We start from the raw sequence: 24,946 nt of genomic DNA on the forward strand, positions 1-24,946 counted from the left end.
GAGAATGTGATCTAAAGAAGTTAGATTCATGAGACCATTATCTTTTTGTACACATATCCTAAACGTTCCTGATCATAGGATTGCCAATTGGGCATTGACAATCCATTAAGATCAGTACATGCTATGTCTTCTCTTCGGAAGAGTGACTGGTCTTGAGGCATTGATGTGATTGACACCAAGACAAGTGTGTAGGTGCTCAATAAAGAATGAATCCACTGAACGCGATCAACAAGGAGTTCTCGTACTCATTTTACATGAGAACTCATGGTTGGGATAATGCAAAGTGGTCCTTCAACTTGAGGCATCATAGCTGTCTTGTGGTTAGGTCCTTGATCTTTGACTATGTCAAAGGCACTCCATTAGAGGGTGTCCACGGCATAATTGGGGTTAAGCTACTTAACCTTGGAGGACGGTGATTGCGTAACAAGGGATTTCTAATCTTTAATCCTGGAATTTCCTTGGTATGCCTACAATATGGGAAAGATCAAACCACCATGCCTTGGCTTATGTTAAAGAGAGACTGCTGAGAAAAGTTCAAAGACGGAAGAAAGGCCTTCTGTCACAAGCTAGTAATGAATTGTGAAGGAAAATATTTGAGAAACTAAGTTCATTAATCAACATATTGCAAGCATTTAACAATTAAATGGTGGAAGCATGTTTGTATGCACTTTAAAACAAAACTTAAACCATGAAATTCAAAGCCTAGTAGTGGTGGTGAACCAAGACTCAAATCCAAACAAAGTGAGTTGAGAAACATTATACCTTTGAAGCACCTCTTTGCTTAGCAAAGGTTAATCACCCATGTGAGGGCTTTCTTTCATTTTTCTTCTTTGCTCCTTGGCTCAATGGTTATGGATGGAGGAACTTTACATCTTCATTCCATATCTTCTTGGATTTGGATGGAGGAATGGATTCTCCAAAAGCCATAAAAAGAGGAGGCCTCTAAGTTTTGACGCCAAGGAAGGATTGAGGAAGGCTATAAAGTTGCTTTTACCTTCCTTCATTTGCGTGGCAAACTTGTAATAAGTCCAAGATCACTCCCTCTCTGTGCAAAGCTGGCCTCCCTTTGTTTAGTGGGTCAATTGCCCATTTTGTTTTAGTTGTCATACAACTTAAACACAATGGGGCAAATGGACCTAAACCATTTTGGGTCCCTAAATCAAAAACTAACTTAAAGCCCGTTACGAACCTTTCGTATGTTTAATTAACTTATTAATTAATCATTTCCATATACAATTAAATTATTTAATTGTTCTTACTCATCTTCCTTAAATTCTTTAATCATTACCTTACATGGTTTACGATCCATTAGGTTCCTATTAGCGAGGCAGTAGGCGATTAGAACTCTTTCTAAGTCGATTGTGAATTCAAACTTACTTTCAATTCTCTCTTTAGTGATTATATATCATCAGGGCTTCCACAAGTCATAAGTGACACCTAGCAGTATGTCATGACTACCCAAGCTAGTCTGAAGAGGTTAGGGAACATATTCGATTTGGGATTACAAATGCAATACGGTCTTTCTACAATACAACACTCTTGATCACATTGTTTGGTTTGATAGTTTACTCATGTCTACTATATAATGCAATTCTCTTACTTATATGATTACCTTGAATGTGATTTAGAATGACTTCCTAAATCTCATTCATACTCTCACCAAAGATTCTTAATCATATCATACAATATTCTCCCTCAACGGTTTGAAGGTTAGATATCCCTTGTTGCACATTCACATGTCCCCATGATTAAGTAGTTTGGCCCCAACTATGTCGTGGACAGTCTTTAACACAGTCAAAGACTAAAGGCCTGACCACAAGACAAATGTGATGTCTTAGGTCAAAGGCCTACTTTGCATTATCCTAACTATGAGCTCTCATATGACATAAGTATGAGAACTCCTCGTTGATTGCGTTTAGTGGACTCATTCTCTATTGAGCGCCTATATACTTGTCTTGGTGTCAATCACACCAATGACTTGAGACCAGTCACTTTCCCCAAAAGAAGACATAGCATGTACTTGAAGGAAGATTTGTGAAAAACATGTTCATTTAAGCAACATCAATAGCATGCAATTAACAATTAAAGGCGGAATCATGCTTGTATGCACTTAAAACAAAACATTTACCCATGAAATTCAAAGCCTAGTAGATAGGTGAACCAAGACTCAACTCAAAACAAAGTGAGTTGAGAAATCAATACCTTTGTAGATTCCTCTTTGCATAAGCAAAGGCTAATCACCCAAAGAGAGGGCCTTCATTCCTTGCATCTTAGATCCATGGATTTGGATGGATGAAAAAGTTTCTCCAAAGTTCCCAAAATTGAGAACCTCTAATGATTCATCACCAAGGCATAATGAAGAAGAAATGAGTGACCTTGGAGGAGTTTGATTGCTAGATGATCCCTCCAAGGTGGCCTAAATTTTAGAGAGAAAGGAGAGCTTGTGTTCTCATCCTTTCCCCAAAAATTACCATATGTAAATTTTAGGCTATAAAGTCCTTTATATAGTCCCTTCAAATAAGTGACCTAATGGACCAAAAGCCCTATTCTTCTAACATGGCAAGCCTATAGGGTTTATTGGGCTTTCAAGCCCTTTGTTTATTCAAGTTGTCATACAACTTGAGTTAATGGGCTTGACATTCAAATCCCATTGGGCCATGCGGCCCAAAACTAACCCGAGGTCTTTAACAAACTTATTCGTTTGATTAATTAACATATTAATTAATCCTAGCCTTAGATAAATAATTAAACCATTTAATTATTCTTACTCATCTCCGTTGTTTCTTCAAACTCTACCTTACTCGGTGAACGATCCATTAGGTTCCTTTTAGCGAGGCAGTGGGCGATTAAAACTCTTTCTAATCGATTGTGAATTGAAACTTACTTTCAATTCTCCCGTTAGTGATAATACACTTTTAGGGCTTCCACAAACCATGGTTGACGCCTAGCAGCATGTCATGGTTACCCAAGCTAATCAGAAGAGGTGGAGAACCTATTCAGTTTTAGGATTACAAATGCAATACGGTCTTTCTCTAATACAATACTCTTGACCACATTGTTTGGTTTGATAGTTTATTCATGTCTACTATCCAATGTGAGTCTTGTGCTTTGGTTTGATAGTTTATTCATGTCTACTATCCAATGTGAGTCTTGTGCTTATATGATTACCTTGAATGTGATTTGGAACACATTCCTAAATCTCATTCATACTTTGGCCAAAGATTCTTAATCATATCATAGAGTATTCTCCCTCAAACAGTTTGAAGGTTAGAGATCCCTTGTTGCGCATTCACTTGCCTCCATGGCTAAGTGGCTTAACCCCAACGATGCCTTGGACACCCTCCTGATGGAGTGACTTTGACATAATCAAAGATTAAGGACCTAACCACAAGACAACTGTGATGCCTCAGGTCAAAAGACTAATTTGCATTATCCCAACCATGAGTTCTCATGTGACATGAATATGAGAACTCTTCGTTGATCGTGTTCAGTGAACTCATTCTCTATTGAGCACCTACGTACTTGTCTTGATGTCACACACACCAATGACTCGAGACTAATCACTCTCCTTGAGAGAAGACATAGCACGTACTGATCTTAACGGACTGTCAATGCCCAATTGACAATCCTATGATCAGGAACGTTTAGGATGTGTCAACGAAAGAATGGTCTCATGAATCTAACTTCTTTAGATCGCATTCTTCCAATCACATATTCCTTGGACTTATCGTTTAAGCATATAACATTTATATAAGACGGCTCAAACAATAATGTTTACCCTTAATATTAAACTAGATTAGTTTAACATGTGAAATGTCCATAAAGTATCATCATATGATTGGTTTTAGGGCACATTTCCAACAGTACTAATCTTAACGGATTGTCAATGCCATATTCATTGGACTTATTGTTTAAGTGTATAACATTTAATGAACGACTTTAAACAATAATCTTTGCCCTTCCATTAAACTAGTGTAGTTAAACATGTGACATGTCCGTAAAGTATCATCACATGATTGAGTTTAGGGCACATTTCCAACAAAGCGCTCATAACAGTGGTGACCCACGCGCTTTCGATTTACCCAATGAATGTTTTTAAATTCTCCATCTTTGTTTACCATTGAGCTTAACTCCTTTCTTGGGAGAGTTTGGTGGGGGTGAAAGGGGAAACGAAAGAAAAATCCATTGGGTTAATTGGGGTAAGTTGGGCAAGCCAAAATGCGAGGGAGGGCTCAGCTTTAGGAATTTGACGGAATTTAACTTTGGTTTCTTTGCAAAACAGTGCTAGCAGATTATGAGCCAAACGATCTTTGGGTGCAACTCATAAAAGCTAGGTATTTTCCTAATATGTCATTTTAGGAAGTTAAACGGGGAAGAAGGGTCTCGTGGAGCGAGTCTACTGGAAGTTAAACCTTATTGGAGAAGTGTGAGATCCTATATATGTTGTTTCTGTAAGCTAAAAGAGGAATTGGGGCCTCATGAGCAAGTCTATTGGAGCGATGTGAGATCTTATTGAAGGATGCATACTAGAAGGTAATGAATGGTTGCGATGTGCGACTTTGGGTGGATATGTGGCTCCTCTCTCTCCCCATGGGGCCATCTTATCCTTAGTAATGAAGTCATTATCACTGCTAACCAACGGGTTAACTCCTTGATTTGTCATAATTCGGGAGAATGGGATTTGGAACCCATCAGAAAACTTGTCTCATGGAGGGAGTACTCCACGATAAAGAATTTGTAACTTGGGATTCCCAGGAGCCGTGATTGTCTAATTTGGCCTATGGATAAAAGAGAGATCTTTGCGATCAAATCGGGTTATCATTGGCTCCATGGTTGGAATGGCCTCAATAGCCAGCATCACCCATGAACTCCTTGGTGATTAACAGTCAGGTCTAAAAGCGAGTGTGGAAGATGGAAGGGCCACCTAAAATCCGATGCTTTATATGGAAAGCCCTACATCATGCCCTTGTGATTATGGCAGACCTTTTCGAGAGACAGTCATCTCCTACTTCTACCTGCCTGATTTGCTTTGTGCAAGATGAGATAGTTGAGCAGCTGTTTCTTCTATGCATGTGGGTAAAGTCGTGTGGTTTAGGGAAGCTTAACTATAGAGTCAATTGAATGGGGAATCACCTCTTTTGGCGCTTGGTTGCAATCGATGGTTGATACGAATGTGGCACTAAGCAGGATAGGGCCTGATTATGACTTGGGTTACTTTTACTTGTTGGAATATTTAGAAGGCAAGGTGCAATGCCATCTTCAACCACAAACCAGTCTCTTTTGTGCATCTTATATTTCCTTCTATGATTGTTGTTGGGGTTTACAGAGAGGCATCACAGAGCCCAACCATGCAATTAGGCACATCATGTTGTTTCTCAGCCCAGTTGCTGTTAGTCCCCCTAGAATCCCAACTATACAAAGTCAATGTGGGAGGTAGCTGGAGCCACGTCTCAATCGAGGTATGCTGGGGTGGTGATTAGAGACTCTGATGGAAACTTCATCATTGCTAGGAAATCTAGGGTCACAGCCTTAAGTGTTAAGATGGTAGAGGCGTTGGCTGCTCACTTGCCAACCAGATTGGTTTGTGTAGGATCATTGTGGAGTCAAATTTAAAGGAAAATGTTCTATGTCTAAATAATTCTCTCCTCTCTGGAAGATGGGAGGCTTTCCCTATCTTGCAAAAAGTTCTTTAAGCTCAGGTAAGATTTCCAGGTCTGTCGCTGGTCGTGGGTCCCCAGATCGACAAAAAAGGCTATGGATTGGTTGACGTCCTTTAAGAACTCGGAAATGAGCATTTCTACATGGGTCAACCGACCCTCATCTTCAATGGTTGACATCTTGAATAAGGATGACTAGCCTTGTTCTCATTAAATGGGTTGTGGGTGGGTGCTAGGAGGTGACATTGTTGGTTGCTTTGTAGTGTCTTCTCATGGATCAAAATCGTTGTCCAAGCTTAAACGCACCCTCTAAACCCGGGTTGATCATTGAACTCTAGGTTAGAGCCATCTCTACTCAAGGAGACGAGAGACAATAACCCATGTGGTAGTGGGGGTGATGACGACAAAAAATCCCAACCTAGGGTTTCACATGCAAGTTTTGCAACAGAGTGTTCTCTACTTCCCAAGCATTGCGAGGGCATCAGAAGGCTAACAAACAAGAGGGTGCCTCGGCCAAAAGACGTCAAGGAGGAACCTTAACAAGAACTGACCTAAACAGAAATGTAATCCTACGGGTGCAGTGGATGATGTATAATTCTCACATGTAAAGTACTTGGTGTTTTCCTCCAGTGTTTCTAATCTAAGAAATATCCCTCCTTAAACCCAAGAAAAGAAGGAAAAAAAGTCCTACAGGAGATTTTATCAGTTCACAGCATGAGAATAACGAAAAAATTAAAATTCTTATAACATTTTTATCACCCAATCATCGGCTATCCGGACATTGGGTTTGCGGATTGTTATCGCAGTTGGACCGTGCCTCGAATGCATGAGAAGTGGGCCCAGTTCAATTTCGGCCTTCTGACTTGCGGGTTCAATTAGAGCGCTTTTCTGCCCAGTGGAGAGTCCTTGCAGAATAATCCTCTCAATGACACATCCACAAGAAAATTCGTTTTGGCCAGAGGCAGCGGATGCCAGATTAAGAGAAGTAAGCTTCCCTTCTGAGAATATGAAACGACGGTGGATGTAGGCCCCTTTCTGAAACTCAAAGCTCCTACCATCATCGACATAGAGTTCACCTTCAGCTGCTTGTGAACTATTAAGTGCTATCACCTACAACATGTACACTTAAGTTACAACCATCCACTATACACATATGCTTTTCATGCTACAAAGAGACATTCATAAAATAAGTACTACAGAGAAAACACGACAGTGTTGGACATCACAGTTAAATGGTATTGAAGTGTAAGTATTTCAGTCTGCTATCATATTTCTTTAAAACATGTAAATAAATTGGTATAGGTAGTAAATTTTAAATTCCACAACAGATATCTATTCACCGTATCATCAAAATGCTTAGACAATACAAAAAATCGATTGTCGGCTCTATATGAAACGGATAGACTCTATAGGGTGGAATTAAAATCTTCAAGGCTAATGAATTATGAAACCTACCGGTATTTCTTATTACGATAAGGAGAGTGCATGAAAAGGTATAGAGTGTTTGACATAATCAGCACGTAAATGTCAATTGCATCTTTAATCTCCAGATCCGTACAGAAGTATACCCCAATCTTAAAATCCACACCCCTCCAGATTTTCTCGCTAAATTGGTCGTCTCAGACTTATGGGTAGAGACCTTTGTTCTTTGCCAACAAGTATTTATTATGGGTAGGAACAATGTCCTCAACATGATGAAGTTCAACTATGTTCTCAACATCATGAAGTTCGCGGAAACTCTAATGTTGAGGATTTTCTTTGATATTTACCAAAGAGAGACTGGGATTCAAGCAAGGATAAGAAATAGACTGTCAATGTGAGCCCTCGAATGGATTTACATTTTCATTAATGGATATTTTTATATCAAAGATGCAGAAGTCCTTGTTCTAACTTCTATACATACAAAAGTTAATCAAGTATCCTAAACTTTAAAGTCAAAAGACATACCAGAGTGTATGGATCATTCACCATCTGTGTGGAACTTCGACGAAACCTGTCTTTCCTCGGTATGATGGTTCCAGCCCTTTGGAAGGCAGGAACACTTTCTTCATTAACTTCCAACTTATAGATTTTACCTCCCTTGTATGCGACTCCAGTTTTTGTGTCATACCATAATTCCTTTCCAGGCAAAAACACTGAAGCATGTCTTGCACGCTTGCACAACATAATAAAATAACACCACAGTATCAAAAGAGTAGAACACAAAAAAAGGTAGACGGGAGCAATGAATGAGCAATATCAGCCTAGAATAATACCTCTGCATAAATCCCTTGCACCAGAATACTGTTTCCAATCATAAAAGCCTCGTCATTGCTGAAAGTATTTTCTTCAGAAGGAAACTCCATCCATAATGGACGAACAACTGGCACACCAGTTGTGCTTGCCTCTCTGAATAATGTGTAGAAATATGGAAGCAACATGTAACGAATGCGTATGGCCTCCCTAATACGTTCAGTATTTTTTTCTCTGTAATCAAGGTAAAGACCATTTGATTGATTTCAGTCATATCTTATGTACCAGCAATATTTCACGTGTTCTCAAATTTTGAATCAGACAAACACATTTCAGTTTTTCAAGGAGAAGGTATATCATGGTTTTGATTCCAGTCTTAGACTTCAAGCAATAATAATATCATCTTTCTAGACAATAAAATGTTCACAAGGGGATATGACCAAGCTATTAGATAATAGACCATGAAGACAATCATATTGCATGAGTATTACAACACTACTTCATTTAAAGGCACTTAACCATCATAGAGTGCTCGCCCACCAAAAGTACTATAATATTCCACTTCATTTATTTGAAAGAAAAATTAAATCAGTATTAGTTGGACCAAAGTGGAACGCTTGTTATGTCTGAACCAGTGTTTTTTAAAACCTCACCTTGGGGCACGTCTAGGCGGCCTTGGAGGCGGGGCGGCTGGGTTTTCGCCCCTGTTTTGTGGGGGTCGGCGTAAGGCGGCCTCAGGGCACACCTAGGCCCGCTGAGGCGTGCCCAGGTGTTCATCTAGGCCTTTTTTCCTTCGAAACCCAGGTCTGGTTCTGAAATGCAGAGAAGTCGTTCTAGTTTCAACGAAGAAGATAGTTTCTCTCTAATGCTAACTCTTTTCTATTTTTTTGCTTTTTTAATTGTTGCCCATGTAGATTCCGCCACCTAGCATTTTGATTAACAAAGATTTATTTCTCTTGAATTTCCCTATAACTGATCCACTCACTAAGCCTTTATTTTCCTTTAAATTTCCTATATTATTGCCTACTCGGCCATTATTTCATTTTAAATTTCCTTATAATTGCTCCACTTAGCCTTTATTTCTTTTTGAATTCCCTATAATTGCGACTTTGATCCTTTATTTTCCTTGAAACTCCCTATAATTGTGGCCACTCAGTCTTATTTCTCTTGAAGTTCTCTATAAATGCTTACTATAAATTAAAAAACTACAACATTCTAAGACTATATGACATAGTTTCCAATTACAACTAGACTTAGTAATGAAGAAGATGATATTATCTTTGATTTAGTTATAATTATGTTTGTTTTTCAAAGTATTATATTTTATAAATATAACTATATACATAATATATGTGCCATGAGGCTTCGCCTCACGCCTCAAGGCTTTTGCCTCGGGGGGGGCTATCCAAGAAACTCCTCGCCTACGCCTTCGCCTTTTAAAACATTGGTCTGAACATATTCACTTTTAAGAGAATATTCTAAAATAGCAAAAATATACTCATAGAGAGGAAATCCTACCCAAACAACCATGGTTCTCGCCTTTTGGTGTCATGATGGGCATGGCCTCTAAAAAATGGATAGTATGCCCCTAACTGATACCAACGAACTAACAACTCAGGTTCTGGATTGCCAAAAAACCCACCAACATCAGCACCTGTAACAACATTACATCCATGAGTACCAGTTGAAAAAGAAACTTTGTGTTAATAAGAAAATATTGCTCTTGATACCTGAGAATGAGATCCCAGTAAGACCAAGTGTCAAAACCATTGGAACTGAAACCCTAAGGTGATCCCAATCAGCCGAATTATCTCCTGTCCATACTGCTCCATACCTTTGACTTCCAGCGAATAATGCTCTTGATAAAACAAAAGGTCTATCCCTTCCATCACCTCGCTTCACAAGCCCATCTGCTGTAGCCATGTGAAAGTAGTACCCATAGGCATTATGTAACTCTCGATGTTCTACACCTTCATCATGTAAAGCATCTCTAGGCATTGTAACCTGGTCATGGTCAATAATCATGAGATGCTTAGATGGTATACTACAAATTAAGAGTGTTTCTCTATGGTTCTCTAATACAGCATCAGTAAAAAATGAAAATTTGTGTGTGGTACTCTAATCCAGTAATCCTTTTAGGTTGATTCCTTTATTAGTGAGTCACATCTTGTATCACTAATAGTTCGTAAACGAGCAAAAGCCTATCCTTTTATTGGCAATGAAGACAAAAAAAAAGGCAATATAGGACTATAAACTCCAAAATCTACTCCATTTCCGCTAGTCTAACCTGCAGTTTAGTTGTTTGTTTTCAATCAATAGGTCCCAGTTGATGTGACGAGTTAGACATATAGTTATCAGTTCAAAACCAGTCTAAGAAACCATGAGTTACTCACAAATCCTATTTTAGACATCATAACTAATACAGAAGACAATATGGGTAAGAAATCTTGAGTGTAATTTAGCTAAATTAAGCATACATTTGAATAGAAGGTTTACATGTACAGAAAAGAAGACAGTTAAATTCATTTGAATGTTCCAGATTTTCATTTGCTATGACCAATTTTTAAATTGCATCTCTCCGCACCTCTCGAAATTTGACCTATTATAGAACTTCCCCGCTCAAATTATGTTAGCACAGGGGTTTGATTGAAAACCACACATATAGCATTTGATGCCTGTAAGCAAATATGCCCACCTCATTTCTCTGCTTGAATAATTTGAATACTAAAGATTTTCTATTCTAATATTATATAATTAGACTAATCTATAAGGAAACATGGTACATTCATTGGAAAAACAAAGAATCATAAGGAGATTCCAGAAGAAATATTAATGATGCAACAAATAAAATATGTACCAACTACAGATTAAGAATGCAGAGAGTCCAAATGACGCAAAATGTCGCAACGAAACTGAAGCTGATTCCTTACTCAACACAATTAGAAGTGGGTTACTTCTTAATGTAATCATATATTTGTTCATTCTGCTACTGAAACAATGTTTTCATTGTGACCAAACTTAATAAATGTGTCTTAACATTCTGATCTACATGTTAGTATAAACAAATGACGATTACGTGTACATAAAAATCGACCTACTACACTTGGAACAGAACTGAACTTTTTCACTCGGTCAGAAAATACATAATAATTAATTGAATGTGTTCTAACCAGCTTTCCTCGTTAAAATATTGATAAAATCATAAATACAAAAGAAAAGATTTTGGCTCAAATTTCTCCTTGAATAACATTAAAGAGTATTCTATTGAAATAATAAGGCATAAATATATAACTAACGTTAAATCAAATCTCAATAAAAAGCATGGCACAGTGGCAATTAAGTAACTTACCTCGGGACCATTGAAGACAGAAGGCTCATTCATGTCATTCCAGATGTACAGTGAAGGAGTTGAACCAACATAATTCTCAATAGAGAACTTTTCAGTCCACCAGGACCTAACCTCTGGCCTCAACATATCCAAATAAGATGATGAACCAGGCCAGCACCACCCATCATAATCCTTTCCAGTGTTATCCCTAACATAATACCGCTTTTCTGTGGCCTGTTTGTGCAAAAAGTAGGAATCATCCCGCTTAATATGAGGATCCACAATAGTAACCATGTGCCTACCCTTAGCAGCCAACTTCCTCTGCATCTCCTCTGGGTGTGGAAAAAGCGTTCTATCCCATGTAAAGTATCTCTTCCCATCTGTGTGCTCAATATCAAGCCACAAAACATCGTATGGGATGTCGTGCTCGTCAAACTTAGCATCAACTTGCTCAACATCCTCCTCATCCCGGTAATTCCACCTACATTGGTGATAGGCCACCGCAAACAACTGTGGCATTGCAGGTGTTCCAGTTACACTCGTGTACTGGCGAATTACATCCTTAGGTCCAGGTCCTACGAAAAAGAAGGCATCGACAATACCTGCCTCACTCATCCAATGCGTATCGATCCTATTCTGTGACGTAGGGAGAGAAATACCAGACTCCGCATCCCAGCCGGTTCCAAGAACATCAATCTGCATCTCGGCAGCATTCAACCAAAAGAAACCGGAAGTCCCGCGCGCCTTGCCGTGGGAAATCATTAAGGGTACAGAACCATAAAGTCCGAATGGGGAATCATGAATGTACTCAAACACATCTAAGTTAAACAATCTATAGGGTTCAGATTCCTCAACCCCAGGACCTCTAGTGGGCTTCAGAGCGAAGCTTGTAGCACGCTCAGGAATCCCATACACATGATCAGCATCATGAAAAGACACGTCGAAGCTAATGGATTGCGGGCCGAAAGGCCTCGTATCTGTATGCCCTTTGAACCTTTCCTCCCAATCCTCACCACCCTTCTTCACCCTCAATTGCTCAAAATCAAATAAACCATGAGAATTCATAGAAACCACGCGATTACCTCCCTTTTCGCGCACGTAAACCTCGAAGGGATCGTGCCGGAGAACCGCCTCGTAGCCGTCCAACAAGTAGACGATCGACGACGGACCTACATCGTCGCCGATGGTCTCTGTTGAAAGCCTCTGCAACCACAGCTTCTTGCTAAAAAACTCCGGCACAAGCACATTGGGAACCTCAAAACGCTTCTTGGGTGGATCGAGTTTGGGGTCCTCGTCGATCTTGAGCCGCAAGATCCCATCTTGGTAAACAGAAAGAGTGAGAATCAAGGGCTTGAGTTGTATTTGGTCTTCATCTTCCTGGGTTTTGTCGCACGGAACGAGCCTGGCTGTGAGGTCACCGTCGGAGATAGATACGTCATGGGCGGCAAGGGAGGAGGAGCTGGGTTTGCGGCTACGGGCTCGTTTGCAGAATGGGGTTTGGTTACAGTTCCTGAACTCTTCTTTCTTCCAGGAGACGACGGAACAAAGCTGACAACTAACCAGGAGAAGGAGGAAAACGATGACCGTCAGATTTCGATTGGGAATTCTGACCTGCCTCTCCATCTTCATGGATTGTCAAACCTGTTTGGGTTAATATTTAGACTTTGGAGTTAAAAAGAGAGGAAGCCTAAAAGAACTAAACAAACCAGACTTGCCCGAGACCCAGCATCAAGCCTTTCCTTCTCAAAGACAATATGACGGGCTCTCATTAATGCAAATGTTAGGTGCTTACAAGGGAAGTGACAATTGATGGAAATCAACCTACTCTCAGCCCAAAAACACTTTCTGAATGGCAGAATACGTAAAAAAGATGATGACTCACTAAGTGCTTTCAGGCAAAGCTTGCAACAGCCAAGATCATTGCCTATAAAAGGGAAAATAGGGCCCAGAGACAAGGACACTTAACTAATCAAACAAACAAACGTTCAAACTCTGCTCTCATGCAAGATTTGCATTCAAAGCTTTTTTTTTTTTTTTGGACAAAAATAAAGAAAAAAAGAAAAAGAGACTCCAAGGCGTTCAACCTTGCCCGACAAGGTGAAATCTTGATTGATTCTCTTTGTTTCATCTTTCCATTAGTAGATCTGATATATATTCAAGTTATTTCCAGTCTTTTGGTGATCAGAAGCTCCATTGGTCCTCAGATCTGGTTTATTTAGTGGTTTTACTATCATAAAAGATGAACGGGAATTAGACCAAGGGCTTAAGCCAGATCTGGGCTTTCACCCTTTAAAGCATACAAGATAATAAACCAAAAGTCCTTGGTCTCAAGGCATAGAAAAGAACTTAATGTAGACTTAACTCATCTACGACAATCCTTTGATAACAAGAAGTCAGATTAACTTGGGGTGCAAGTAATCGACTTAAAACACACTTGTTCTACATCTGCCATACTAAGATGGTAATGGCACGCCTAAGCACTTAGCTAGTTTTGATTGTGAGCCTTAAGGCCTACGCTTAAGGCCCCACAAAGGCACCTTTCAGAACTAATTTTGTTCTCCTCTTGCAGCCTCTCAACAAGAAGGAGCTCGACAACCAACCAAAGTGCCAACTCTTCGAGGAGCTGTGTGCTCAAGCCAAGGACCTTTCCTAGTAACCAATGAAGACTTGCAAGCCACCATGGTGCAAGTATTAAGAAGTATGGAGAAGATCTCCCTGGAAACTAGGGGAGAAGTCAGCAGACTTCGTTCCTTAACGGGGAGTTTGCAGAGAAGGCTAGATCTAGAGTTTTCTACTCCAAAAAATGGCTATGTGAAGGGAGCAAGCCCTTAGGAAGAACCAGATATTCCATTCTTTCCTTTACTTGAGGAGAAGAATGGTAAAAATAAAAACAAGGAAGGATCCGGAGCTAGTGTACCAGTGTTAGAGGAAATACTGGAAGCGGGGTTACCTGACCCCTTTCTATTCCCATTAAATGGTAAGGGGCAAAGTGGGCCAAAAATAATGAAGTATGGGATGCCCCAGTTGATCGAGGAATCCAGTGGGAAAGGCGAGTCTACCAAGGCAAACAAGCCTCTTCCATTGGCCAATAAAGAAGGGTATGCCAAGTGGAGGAAGCCCAAACCAAGAAAAGAAACTTTCTCAGGCAATGATCGTAGCCCGAAATAGGAACCTCCTCATACTCTTCCTGATAATACAGCTCAGGGATGAGTTAGTTGAATTGAGGAGGATGGTGGCCGGGAATGCCCAACCACAAACTCGCCCGCTGTTTAGGATTACTTATCAGAAACCTTATCCTGAGCACGTTGACGAGCAGAACCCTTTTCCAGTCAACTTCAAAATGCCCACATTCCCAACATTCAGCGGAGAAGATGGCAATGTGTCTTCCAGAGATCACATTTTCAAGTTCTCTAATCACTATGTAGCATTTGAAGACAATCTCAACTACAAGTTAAGAATGTTTGGGAACTCCTCGGTAGGCTTAGCATCTCAGTGGTATTCTTTGTTACCCCCTAATTCCATTGCCAACTGGGGGCAAATGGAGATGGCCTTCCATAAGCAGTTTTACAGGGTCGAGCTCGAAATGTTTATCAATGACCTTGTAGAGGTGAAGCAGTGCGAGCATGAGTCTACAAAAGACTTTATGATGAGGTTCAGGAGAACGAGGATGAGGTGCCAATTCCCTATAAATCATGCACAGCTCATATCCATAGCTTAGAAGGCATTAAGATTGCCTCTAAGGAAGAGGTTTTATGACGTGCAGTTCAATGAGCTGTATGAGTTCGTAATTGTAGCCACCAAGTATGAGAAGCTGTTACTAGAGAAGCAGCAAGTAAAGCACTCATCTAAGGTCTCCCTTCTATAAAAGCAAAGTTACCATTCACCAAGTGGAGTTTGAAGGAGAGCCAGAAAAGACTAATGGCCATGAAGGAGAGAGAATGGACGTGCACGCAGCAGAGATGACTACCCCTTTCAAACCATTGACTGTAAATGGATTAGTATAGCCAGTTAAGGACCAGAAAGTGGTCACGAACGATGGAGGATTTGTCCCCATGAAACCCCCTCAAGTACCAGAGTTATTCCTTTGACTTAACCAAGGCCACGGAGATCTATGAGGAGCTGGTTCAGGCAAGAATGATCGTGCCCGACAATACCAAAAAGATGCCTAAGCCCGAAGAGTTAAAAGGAAAGAAATATTGCAAGTTGCATTACACTTTCAATCACTCTATAACCAACTGCGTCTAGTTTAGGGACTGGATACAAGACCTTATAGTAAAAAGAAAGTTGTTGCTGGAGAAACCATAAGCCAACATGATGATTGACACTGACCCCTTCCCTGAAGTCCCAATAAACATGATCAATTTGATGTGGGTGGAGAAGGGGAAAGGAAAAGCTACCTGGGAGGTGAAGGCAGAAAGAAGGCAAGATGATAAGCCAACTGAAGGGGCTATCAAGTTGCCTGAGAGCCTAAAACAGCCATAATCAAAGGAGTGGTGTTATGTAGTAAATGCCAATGTGAGTGTGAGTTCGGAGTTCGAAGTCCGAGCAGCAGGAGCTGTCATTAATCAGGAGTTGATCAAAAGTAGAGAAAAAAAAGAGTAAGAAGCCCGCAAAAATGTTATGCAGGCAGCGGAAAGAGAAACCTCTAGGAACGTTTTCCAATGGTTGGGATGAGACTCTCAACCGAAGGGTTTGTCATAAGTGTTCAGAAATTATGAAGCTTTTAAAGAAGTAGAAGATAGGGAAGCCAAGGTGCCAAGATGGATGGATGTAAGGCCACCCCAACCGAGCTATGCCGGTGGAGATGTCAGAGTAAAGGCAAGAACCGTGAATCCAGTTACAAAGAAGAATCCTACCCGACTCGAGCGGAAATGGTATGTGGTCAGAAAGGATGGGAAACTCGTTAAGAAGATGGGGCAATCCATGATTAGGGGAGTTCAGAGGCAACATAAAGACCACATGAACTCATTAAAAGTCCCTACTGCCTCAGAGACCTTAGAGAATGTAAAGTTTGAAAGGGTACCCGATTGGGGAAGAAATCAACTCCATTGGAGGACTAAGAAGAAGGTGAAGAAGGCTAATAGCAAGGCCGAAGGGGAAGGAGAACATGTGCCGCAGAACCCCCTTCCTAGGAAATATAAAATCTTGAGGAGAGCTCAAGAGGATATGATGATGATGCCAACCCCAAGATGGAGCCCAAAACCAATATGCTTTGAAACTATCTCATCTGAGAGGGTGTTGCCCGTACCATTGTTGGTCGATACTCTCTGCAAGGTTCTAGAACAAATACCAAACTTTGGCATAACCCAAGAGGAAAGGGTTCCTGAGCTGATGCTACCTGAAGAAGTATAGGCCTAGTTAGATGAGTTCATGAACCACATTGGGGGCAAAAAGGAGAACTTATTTGGACCGAGCAACTTCCACGTAAACATGACATATGTTTTATTTGCCACGTTTTGTGTTGAGCATGATCAACCTGCCACAATGGAGGGTGACTACTTAGTAACATGATCTATGCTGGCACATGTTAGTATTGAAAACGTCAGAAAAGAAGAGTTAGGCATAATGGATTTGCCCGAGCCCACAAAGAGAGAGCTCGAGAGGGTATACATAGACATGATAGTCTTCAGTCGCCCAAATTTGGCCATGGCTAACCATTTCAAACCTATATATGTGAATGCTCATCTGGAAGGAGTACCTTTCAAGAGGGTCTTGATTGATGGTGGAGCAGCGGTCAATGTGCTGCCATATAAGCAGATGAAAAGAGTGTGCAGAAGTGAGGAAGATCTCATCCCCACATATTTTACAGTTTCCAGTTTCTCAGGAGCCATTACTAAGACTTATGGGATACTGCCATTATAAATTGATTTGGGTTTTAAACAAATCATGTTGGCCTTCTTTGTTGTAGATAGGACTTCCACTTATGAAGCTTTATTGGGCAGAGATTGGATTCATCAAAGTCTCTCTGTGCCATCTACCTTACACCAATAAGTGGCTATCTATCATGAAAAAGGGGAAGCAAGACCTGGATTTTGGGAGATGGTAGAGGCCGAGTCATGGTCATTCCTTCCCACTGCCAATGTGGCAGAAGTTAATTTTTATAATTCTAGCATTGGGATTCTCCATTGTTTAGGAGCTGATGAGAACGACCACCCGACTAAGGTGATGACCCAAAAGCTTTTGGAACAAGGGTTGTTCCTTACAAGGGAAGAATGGGACCGACCCCATATTATCCCAAATCCCCAACACCAGTGATGTCAGAACAAAGAAAGAAGGACCAGGTAGTTGCAGTCAGGTCCTTAATCAAAAGACTATTGGTGTATAGAAGAGAGAGAAAGCAAGAAAATGAGAGCTGGGTAGAAGAACACTAGAAAGAAGCCTCAAGCAGTCAAAACGAAGAAGAGTTTTTTGGAAAGGAGTTGGAAGCGGCCATACAAATGGTTAAATGTGTATATGATCTAAATGGGCCAGAAAACTTGCCCGAGAATCCAGAGTTGGTTGAATTCCTTTGCGCAGAATCTGACAAGCCACCACCAGAAGTACAAGACCCTTTAGAGACCATTGATTTAGGAACTAAGGAAGATCCAAGGCCTAGCCAGATCAGTGGCTTATTAGAGGCGAGATCGGGCAAATTTGGAGATTAAACCAAGATGAGAAGGGTGGAGATAGACTTATACTATTAAAAGTTCAGAAGAATGGAGTTAAAATAGAAGCAGAATTCATTTCATGAAGGGATTACAGAAATCTTAGTCTAACAATTTTACATCTTCGGCCATAGCAACTATTCTAGAAAAATAAGCTTGCATGATAGTGAAAATTCGGCTTAGTTCTCCTAAATGCATGTTGTTATTCACAAGTTGGTCCTTGGAATCCTCAACCTCTTGAGAAATCTTCTCCAATTCTTCGACTTTTTGAGAGAGATGGTTGGTAAGGGTCACTTTCTCAGCTCTGAGGGAGGACAACTACTCTTCCAAACACTGGATTTCAGAATCGACCATTGCAATCCTTTCTTCCATCACTAACCTTTCTTCTACCAACTATCGAAGAGTGGCTATATTCTTCACATATTTTTCCTGAAAGCACTTCACCCTATTTGATGCCCGCTCCGCCTTATGATGCTGATCCTTTAATGCCTGCAAATTCTCGAACAATCTCAAAAAAGACTTGTGCTAAGCCTTGGACAACAACTGAGCTTTGTAAAGCTCAATAAGGGTCTTCTCTGCATCATAAAGAATCTTAAGGCTGAAAGAAGTTGTAAAGTCCCTTTTCGTCTAATCCTTGAAGATTTGACGAGCATTTTGAAGAAGATGAAACTCGTAAAATTTTGAAGGTGACTGCAGTTTAGTTTTGATTTGCCCGAACTTCTTCACCAGTTCAGCCAAGGATGATGCTGATGATGCTGATGAAGTTGAGGGCGCGTCACACCTTCAATGGTGGCAGTGGGAGCGGCCTCAGTTAGAAGGGCAGAAAAAATTGTAAGAGTAGGAGCAGGAGCAGGAATGAAAGTAGCTGTTGTAGTAGTCTTGGTTCACTTCTTCACAGGCTCAGGGACGAAGATCCCTGTAATCCCAGAAACCAAAAGAGGACGAGGAAGATGTCTCTTGCGCACTATGGGCGACGGAGATTTGCCTGTGCCTTCTCCAGAACCCTGTTACAGTTAAGGCAGACATGTTAAAAGAAGAGTTCACAAGTCAAAGAAGGACAAGGTAAGAAAAGTCGATATACCTGGGTCAAGCCTGAAGCCTTAGAAGAAAGTGGAGGGGGAGTTACTTCCTGTGATTGCTGGCAAAAATTATCATTGCTTACTAGGGAAAGAGAGACAATGCCCAAACCTTCAACAGTGACCTACAAATAACAGAAGAAGGGATAAGAGTTAGTAATTAACTTATGAAGAAGAAAAGCAGAGGGTCTAAGTAATGATGTACCTGAGGGGGAACCTGAGGTTTGGAAGTAGGCACTTTAGAAGCTTCAGGGGCATTAGTAGGAGCTACTTGAGAAGCCTGTGGATTAGTTACTTTTGAAACCACGAGAAACTCAAGGACTATAGGCTCCCCAAAGGTAGAAACTGGTCTTTGGTGGAATTCCTGAGATGGGGAAAGTTGGAAGAAATAGAGGACGATTAATACAAAGAGAAGGGATTCTTAGCATAAATGTATTAAAGGGGGTATTTATCGAGTTATTGTCATCTTCCACGAAATGCATCATCTTCCCAGTTAAAGGATCAAATTGAGAAGTAGGAGTCACCACCAAAGGGATGGATTTTGCTTGAGAAGGAGGAGCTTGCCTTGATCGGGTTAATGAAAAAAAGTCTCGGGCGGTGAGATCTTCTCTGCCCGAATCTCCTATTTCATACAGTCAGAAAAGTAAGAGAGGGAAGGAAAGTTTGAAAAATAACTTAGAGAAACCGACTATACCTCCAATTCTTTAAGGACAACATCTCATTGCTCTCTGGCCTTCCGTTGTATTTCTACGCCCAATGGTTCATCCTTTGAAATAGTTAGGGATTTCTTGGTTGCTCGGGGTCCTGTATTCAATGAAACAAAGTTATTAGCCCTAAAAAATAGAGTACAAGTCAGGATAGGGGATGGACATATGATTCACTTACTTGAAGCTATTTGTTTCTTCATTCTTGCTACAGGTGTAGCAACACGGGAAAACGGTGGTGGTTTTTGAAATCTTGGAAGTTTGGGCTTTTATTCTCTTCCTAATAGGAGTTGCTCGTTTAGGCACAGGTTGTTTCTCGGGCTCTAATTCAGAAGTTTCCACCACTGTTGCCCTCACCCGACGAGACACCTGAGTTCTTGCTTCGGGCTCTTCCTCAGGCTCCGAGTCTCCAAATAACTCAGAGTTATCTCCACCTTCTCCAGCCTCTTGCCTCTTAGCCTTAGCTGCAGCTTCCTGAAGAATCAGTGTGTTGAAAACTTCTTCATCTGAACCAGTATTTATTGTCTCAGCATTCCCTTGAGCTATAAGTTTAAAAATGAATAAAGGATCAAGAGGAGGACAAAGTCTTAAGGATAGAAATAAAATACAAATTGAAGAAAGAAGAAGTACCTATCAGGAGAAGCTGGTTCTTTTGACTAATCATTTCCTTTCAATTCTCAAGCTCACCCGAGCTAGGATAGGATCTGAGAGAAAGTTGGCTAAAGAGACGGTCGTGAGCTTTCCGCATATCTCTTCCATACTTCTTGACCCACTTAGCCTCCCACCAAGTAGAGAAAATTGAAGAATACTCAAAATTAAGGGCTAAAGGCTTTCAGATAACCTTGCTCATAACCTCAAGGCTAAGTCGGGCAGCTCAGAATGTGACTTCTTAAGGGGAATGGAGGAGGTAAGAGGTACGACAGTGAACAAAATAAAAAAATGGGATTGAAATAGCTTGCCTAAAGCCTAATTGCCTACTGCAGAAGTTTGGATAATAAACCTCCAGCCCGCGTTCATAACGATCACTGTGAATTGCCCAGGCTAAATCCTGTGGTTGAATACAGCTGATGAAATTCTCTCTGCAAAAAGGATTAGCATTTTCTCCAAAGGCATCTTAGAAAGCTTGATTAGAAAACCAGGGATACCTCCTAAGAACAGACGCCCCCTACTCCAAGTCTGCCCGAGTCTTGCAAACTCTGAAGAAATAAAAACAAGCAAACGTGGAATGGTCAGTGGGGAGAGCTTCAGCCAAAATTTGAACAAGGGCCACACATTCGGGAACTCCAAGTTAGCCACCTCAAACTCTGGGAAATACCTTTCTAACCATAATTGGACCATCCAGATTGGTCCATTAGGGTTGGTCTCAAATGGTTCGCCCTGAATCATCTCAAAAATGAGATGGTAGAGATGAGAGAGAAGGAAATGGCCAATGGCAACATCATAAAAATTATGAAGAGTTTCTACTAAAGGGATCCACTCAACCTTCACTCCTTTAGATTTGTTAGGGAAGACATGCTTGTTGAGCTAGTTTAAAAGGAAGTACATGTGCTTTTGGTCTAAATTGGCATTGGAGGAGTCTGCACCAAAATTATTTTTCACAAAAGGGATGAAACCCTTGAAAGAAGTCTCATAACTCTTAAAAGTTGCAAAGTCATATTCTAGTTGAAGTGGGGAAGCCGAAGTGCCCGAACTTTCAGCAGTCGAACAAGAAGGTGGAGCCTAGTCGTGAGTCACATCCAAGATTCTGACCGATGGTCTTAGCCCAAAGACTTGCACCATATCCAGGATAGTTGGAGACATAGGGCCTATCCTAAAATCAAAGGTGTTAGTGCTTGAGTTCCAGAAAAGGAGAACGGTAGTCAGTAGCTCGGGTTTAGCAACCACGGTGATCTTTGAGGGCATTATCAGTTCATAGATGCCATTGTTCATCCATTTCTTTTTTAAGATAGGCTCAAGCTCATTTATCCACTTAACCCAGGCATCATCATTCATCAAAGGAAAATCGCAATGGTGGTTTGGCCACTTCGAAGAAGAAATGCTCGACTCAGCCATAAACGGGTTCGAAGTAAACCAATTGGCCCTAGGCATGTTGGTCTCTACTGCAATTGGAATTTGAGAAGTCCATGAAGGTCCTAGTGAGTGTGCTCCCCCCTCTTCAAAGAAAAGCTCAGAATGCAGGCTTGCCCAAGGGCGATGAAGGCTATTGAACAAACAGCGCAGAGTGGTAATACCCTCACCAGATTCATAAGAAGATCGAGGTCGAGTGGTTGGTTGAGTTTGGGTGGTTTTTGGGGCCATTGATTAAGTTTGAAGGAAAAAAAAGGGATAAAAAGAATTTAAGTCAGAAGAAAGGAGGAAGCCGAAAATGAGAAAGGTTTTTTGGAAATTCTGGGAATTATGGGAAGTTTCAAGAACTTAAAGGTTTGAAATGACTCAAGGTATTTTACCAAGGGATTAGAAAGGATTATATAATAAGAAGTTAATCAATATCAGAGATTGTGCGTTAGTGTAAGGGTTTCAAGCAAACAAACGGTTGCATTAAAATGGCACAAGTTCCGAGAAAGGGCGTGGGACGATGGCAGTTGTTCAATCATTATTTACGCCTTGGATTTCAGGCTCAACAACGATTGAAGGGGGCACTGCTTGGGTTAATATTTAGACTTAAAGGAAAGAAAGCCCAAAAGAACTAAAGAAAGGAGACTTGCCTGATGCCCAGCATCAAGCCCGTCCATTTGTCTCAAAGACAATATGACGGCCCCTCATTAATGCAAAGGTTAAGTGCTTATAAGGCAAGTGACAACTGATGGAAATCAACCTACTCTCAGCCCAAAAGGACTTTTTGAATGGCAAAACACATAAAAAAGATGATGACTCATTGAAGTGCTTTCAGGCAAAGCTTGCAACTGCTAAGATCATTGCCTATAAAAGGGAAAATAGGGCCAAGAGACAAGGACACTCAACCAATCAAACAAACAAACATACAAACTTTGCTCTCAAGCCAGATTTGCATCCAAAGCTATAATCAGCACAGACCTCAATCATTTCCAGGATAACTCCTTACAAAAGCCATCTTTTGTCTAGTTTAAAGCTCTGCTATCACCCCTAGTGGTGTAGTGTCGATTCTCTCATGTAAAATTGCTTACCATCCATCCATTTCAAACACACAACCTTTTGTAATCATAAAGAAAAGAGACTGCAAGACGTTCAACCTTGCCCGACAAGGTGAAATCTTGCCTGACACTCTTTGTTTCATCTTTCCATTAGTAGATCTGGTATTATGATGTATTCTCCAATATATATTCAAGTTATTTCCAGTCTTTTGGTGATCAGAAGCTCCACAGGTTCTCAGATTTGGTTCATTTAGTGGTTTTACTATCATAAAAGATGAACGGAAATTAGACTGATGGCTTAAGCCAGATCTGGGCTTTCACCCTTTAAAGCATACAAGATAATAAACCAAAAGTCCTTGGTCTCAAGGCACAAAAAAGAACTTAATGTAAACTTAACCCATCTACGACAATCCTTTGATAAAAAGAAGTCAGAATAACTTGGGGGCTCAAGTAATTGACTTAAAACACACTTGTTATACATCTGCCATACTGAGATGGTAGTGGCATGCCTAAGCACTTAGTTAGTTTTGATTGTGAGCCTTAAGGCCTACACCTAAGGCCCCACAAAGGCACTTTTCAAAACTAACTTTGTTCTCCTTTTGCAGCGTCTCAGCAAGAAGGAGCCTGACAACTAACCAAAGTGCCAACTTCTCGGGGAGCTGTGTGCTCTAGCCAGGGACTTTTCCCAGTGAAATTTCTGCCTGAACAATACCTTTATCAGTAGGAGTAATAGCAAGGAAAATGAACAAGAAGGATTTTCTCTTTTCAGTTCTTCTTAGGCAATCTCTCATCGATGTGTTTCAGGCAGGGTTATAAAAGTAGCTAGGGCGGTGGACTCGGATCGGCTAGGTGGCACTTAGGCGAGCGTTTAGGCGGATTTAAGTACATGTATTATATTTTGTATAAATAAATGTGTGTTTATACTAAAAATATTTATTATTTTATCATATGCTACAAAATAGAATGACATATACATTATGGAGTATTATACCATAATGAAAACATGGGGAATAAGCATTTAATGTGTGTTCATATAAGTATTCAACAAGTCTCTTACAATTTATTGAAAAAAATAAAATGCAAAATGAAAGTTTTCTATTTGTCTAAGTGAGTTGCAATTGAGGCGGATGCCTAGGCGGGTTTGGGCGGGTTAGCCGGGTGCCTAGGCATTCTAGACGGATGCCTTAGCATGTCTAGGTGCCCTTTCTTAATTTTCAAGCGCCTAGGCATTAATCGGGGCAGTGACTAACTGCCTCAGCGCTAGACAGGAATTTTTAGAACAGTGGTTTCAAGTACTGACCTGGATGACCCAAGTATGAACTAATTGGGGTTTCCTTATACATAATTTTGGAGAATTGATAGAAATGACCAATTTTCTTAATTTTGAGATCAAAATAGGATTTTTTGAATATGCATAGAGCATGCCCATGTCATGCACAATAATATGACACAACTAGGATTTTTCCTACACATTAAAATGACCTAATTGCCCTTGTATATAAATGGGTTAATTTTATCAAACCTAGTCAGAATTTGCACCTCCTTGTTCAAAAATCTCTAGTGCCCAACCCTTAGCTCCAAAAACCATAACCCCAAACAACATGACCCTTTTCCACCCTAGTTTCTTACCGATGCTAACTTTTGAATCCGTTCTATATATTTCGTAGCCTAAGCGAGTGTGTTAACCATCCTTTCAAAAAATTTCAACAGTAAAATAATAAAAAGGTATGGTTTGAAATGACGTTTCATTATTTAGACCTAAGTTTTGTAAATTTGAGAATTTTGGGTTTTGGGTGCGATTTAGCGTTTTGTACTGTTAAGATGTTCGATATTAATTTGTGATGTGCATGTGGTTTATATGTTGCTAGAAATTAATTGATTAAAATTTGTTCATCAATTTGTGCATACTACAATCATAATTCGTGCATGTCTATATATTGGGCACATTTGGATTTGGTTCATGAATTGGTTGAATTTGTGCAAACTGTATGTATATTATGTGCACATCCTTTTGATATTGCTAGAAATAATTGATTGAATTTTGTTCATGAATCGGTAGATATTATGTGCATATTATGTGCATCTTCTATGCATGTGTAGATGTGGGCATACTTGGTTGTATTTGGTTGATGAACCGATTCAATTGGGCAGACAAAATGCATACATTGTGCATATCCAATATGCATGATTATCTT

The 24,946-nt window shown here is 40.4% G+C and overlaps 1 protein-coding gene across 1 annotated transcript; it reads right to left on the reverse strand.

Annotated features, from left to right (window-relative positions):
- Nucleotides 1-6,233: 6,233 nt before the first annotated feature.
- LOC103954100 (probable glucan 1,3-alpha-glucosidase) lies at nucleotides 6,234-12,861 on the reverse strand. Its single transcript, XM_009365906.3, has 6 exons — nucleotides 11,239-12,861; nucleotides 9,620-9,893; nucleotides 9,408-9,543; nucleotides 7,913-8,123; nucleotides 7,605-7,811; nucleotides 6,234-6,767 (listed from the first exon to the last, which is right to left on the reverse strand). The coding sequence occupies exons 1-6, from the start codon at nucleotides 12,844-12,846 to the stop codon at nucleotides 6,399-6,401; spliced, it is 2,805 nt and encodes a 934-aa protein (XP_009364181.1). The 5' UTR covers nucleotides 12,847-12,861; the 3' UTR covers nucleotides 6,234-6,398.
- Between the last annotated feature and the right edge of the window lie 12,085 nt (nucleotides 12,862-24,946).

Source organism: the organism of the source record quoted next, unplaced genomic scaffold (assembly GCF_019419815.1).
Source record: "Pyrus x bretschneideri cultivar Hongxiangsu unplaced genomic scaffold, Pyrus_bretschneideri_v1 Contig105, whole genome shotgun sequence".
NCBI classification, from domain to species: domain Eukaryota; kingdom Viridiplantae; phylum Streptophyta; class Magnoliopsida; order Rosales; family Rosaceae; genus Pyrus; species Pyrus x bretschneideri.

Bases quoted from the DNA above. Each gene is read 5' to 3' on its own strand.
- LOC103954100 (XM_009365906.3), bottom strand. From the start codon at position 12,846: ATGAAGATGGAGAGGCAGGTCAGAATTCCCAATCGAAATCTGACGGTC. The intron at 9,894-11,238 runs GTAAGTTACTTA...GACCATGACCAG, and splicing joins CTGTCTTCAATGGTCCCGAG to GTTACAATGCCTAGAGATGC. The intron at 8,124-9,407 runs GTAGGATTTCCT...CCTTGATTACAG, and splicing joins CGAGAACCATGGTTGTTTGG to AGAAAAAAATACTGAACGTA.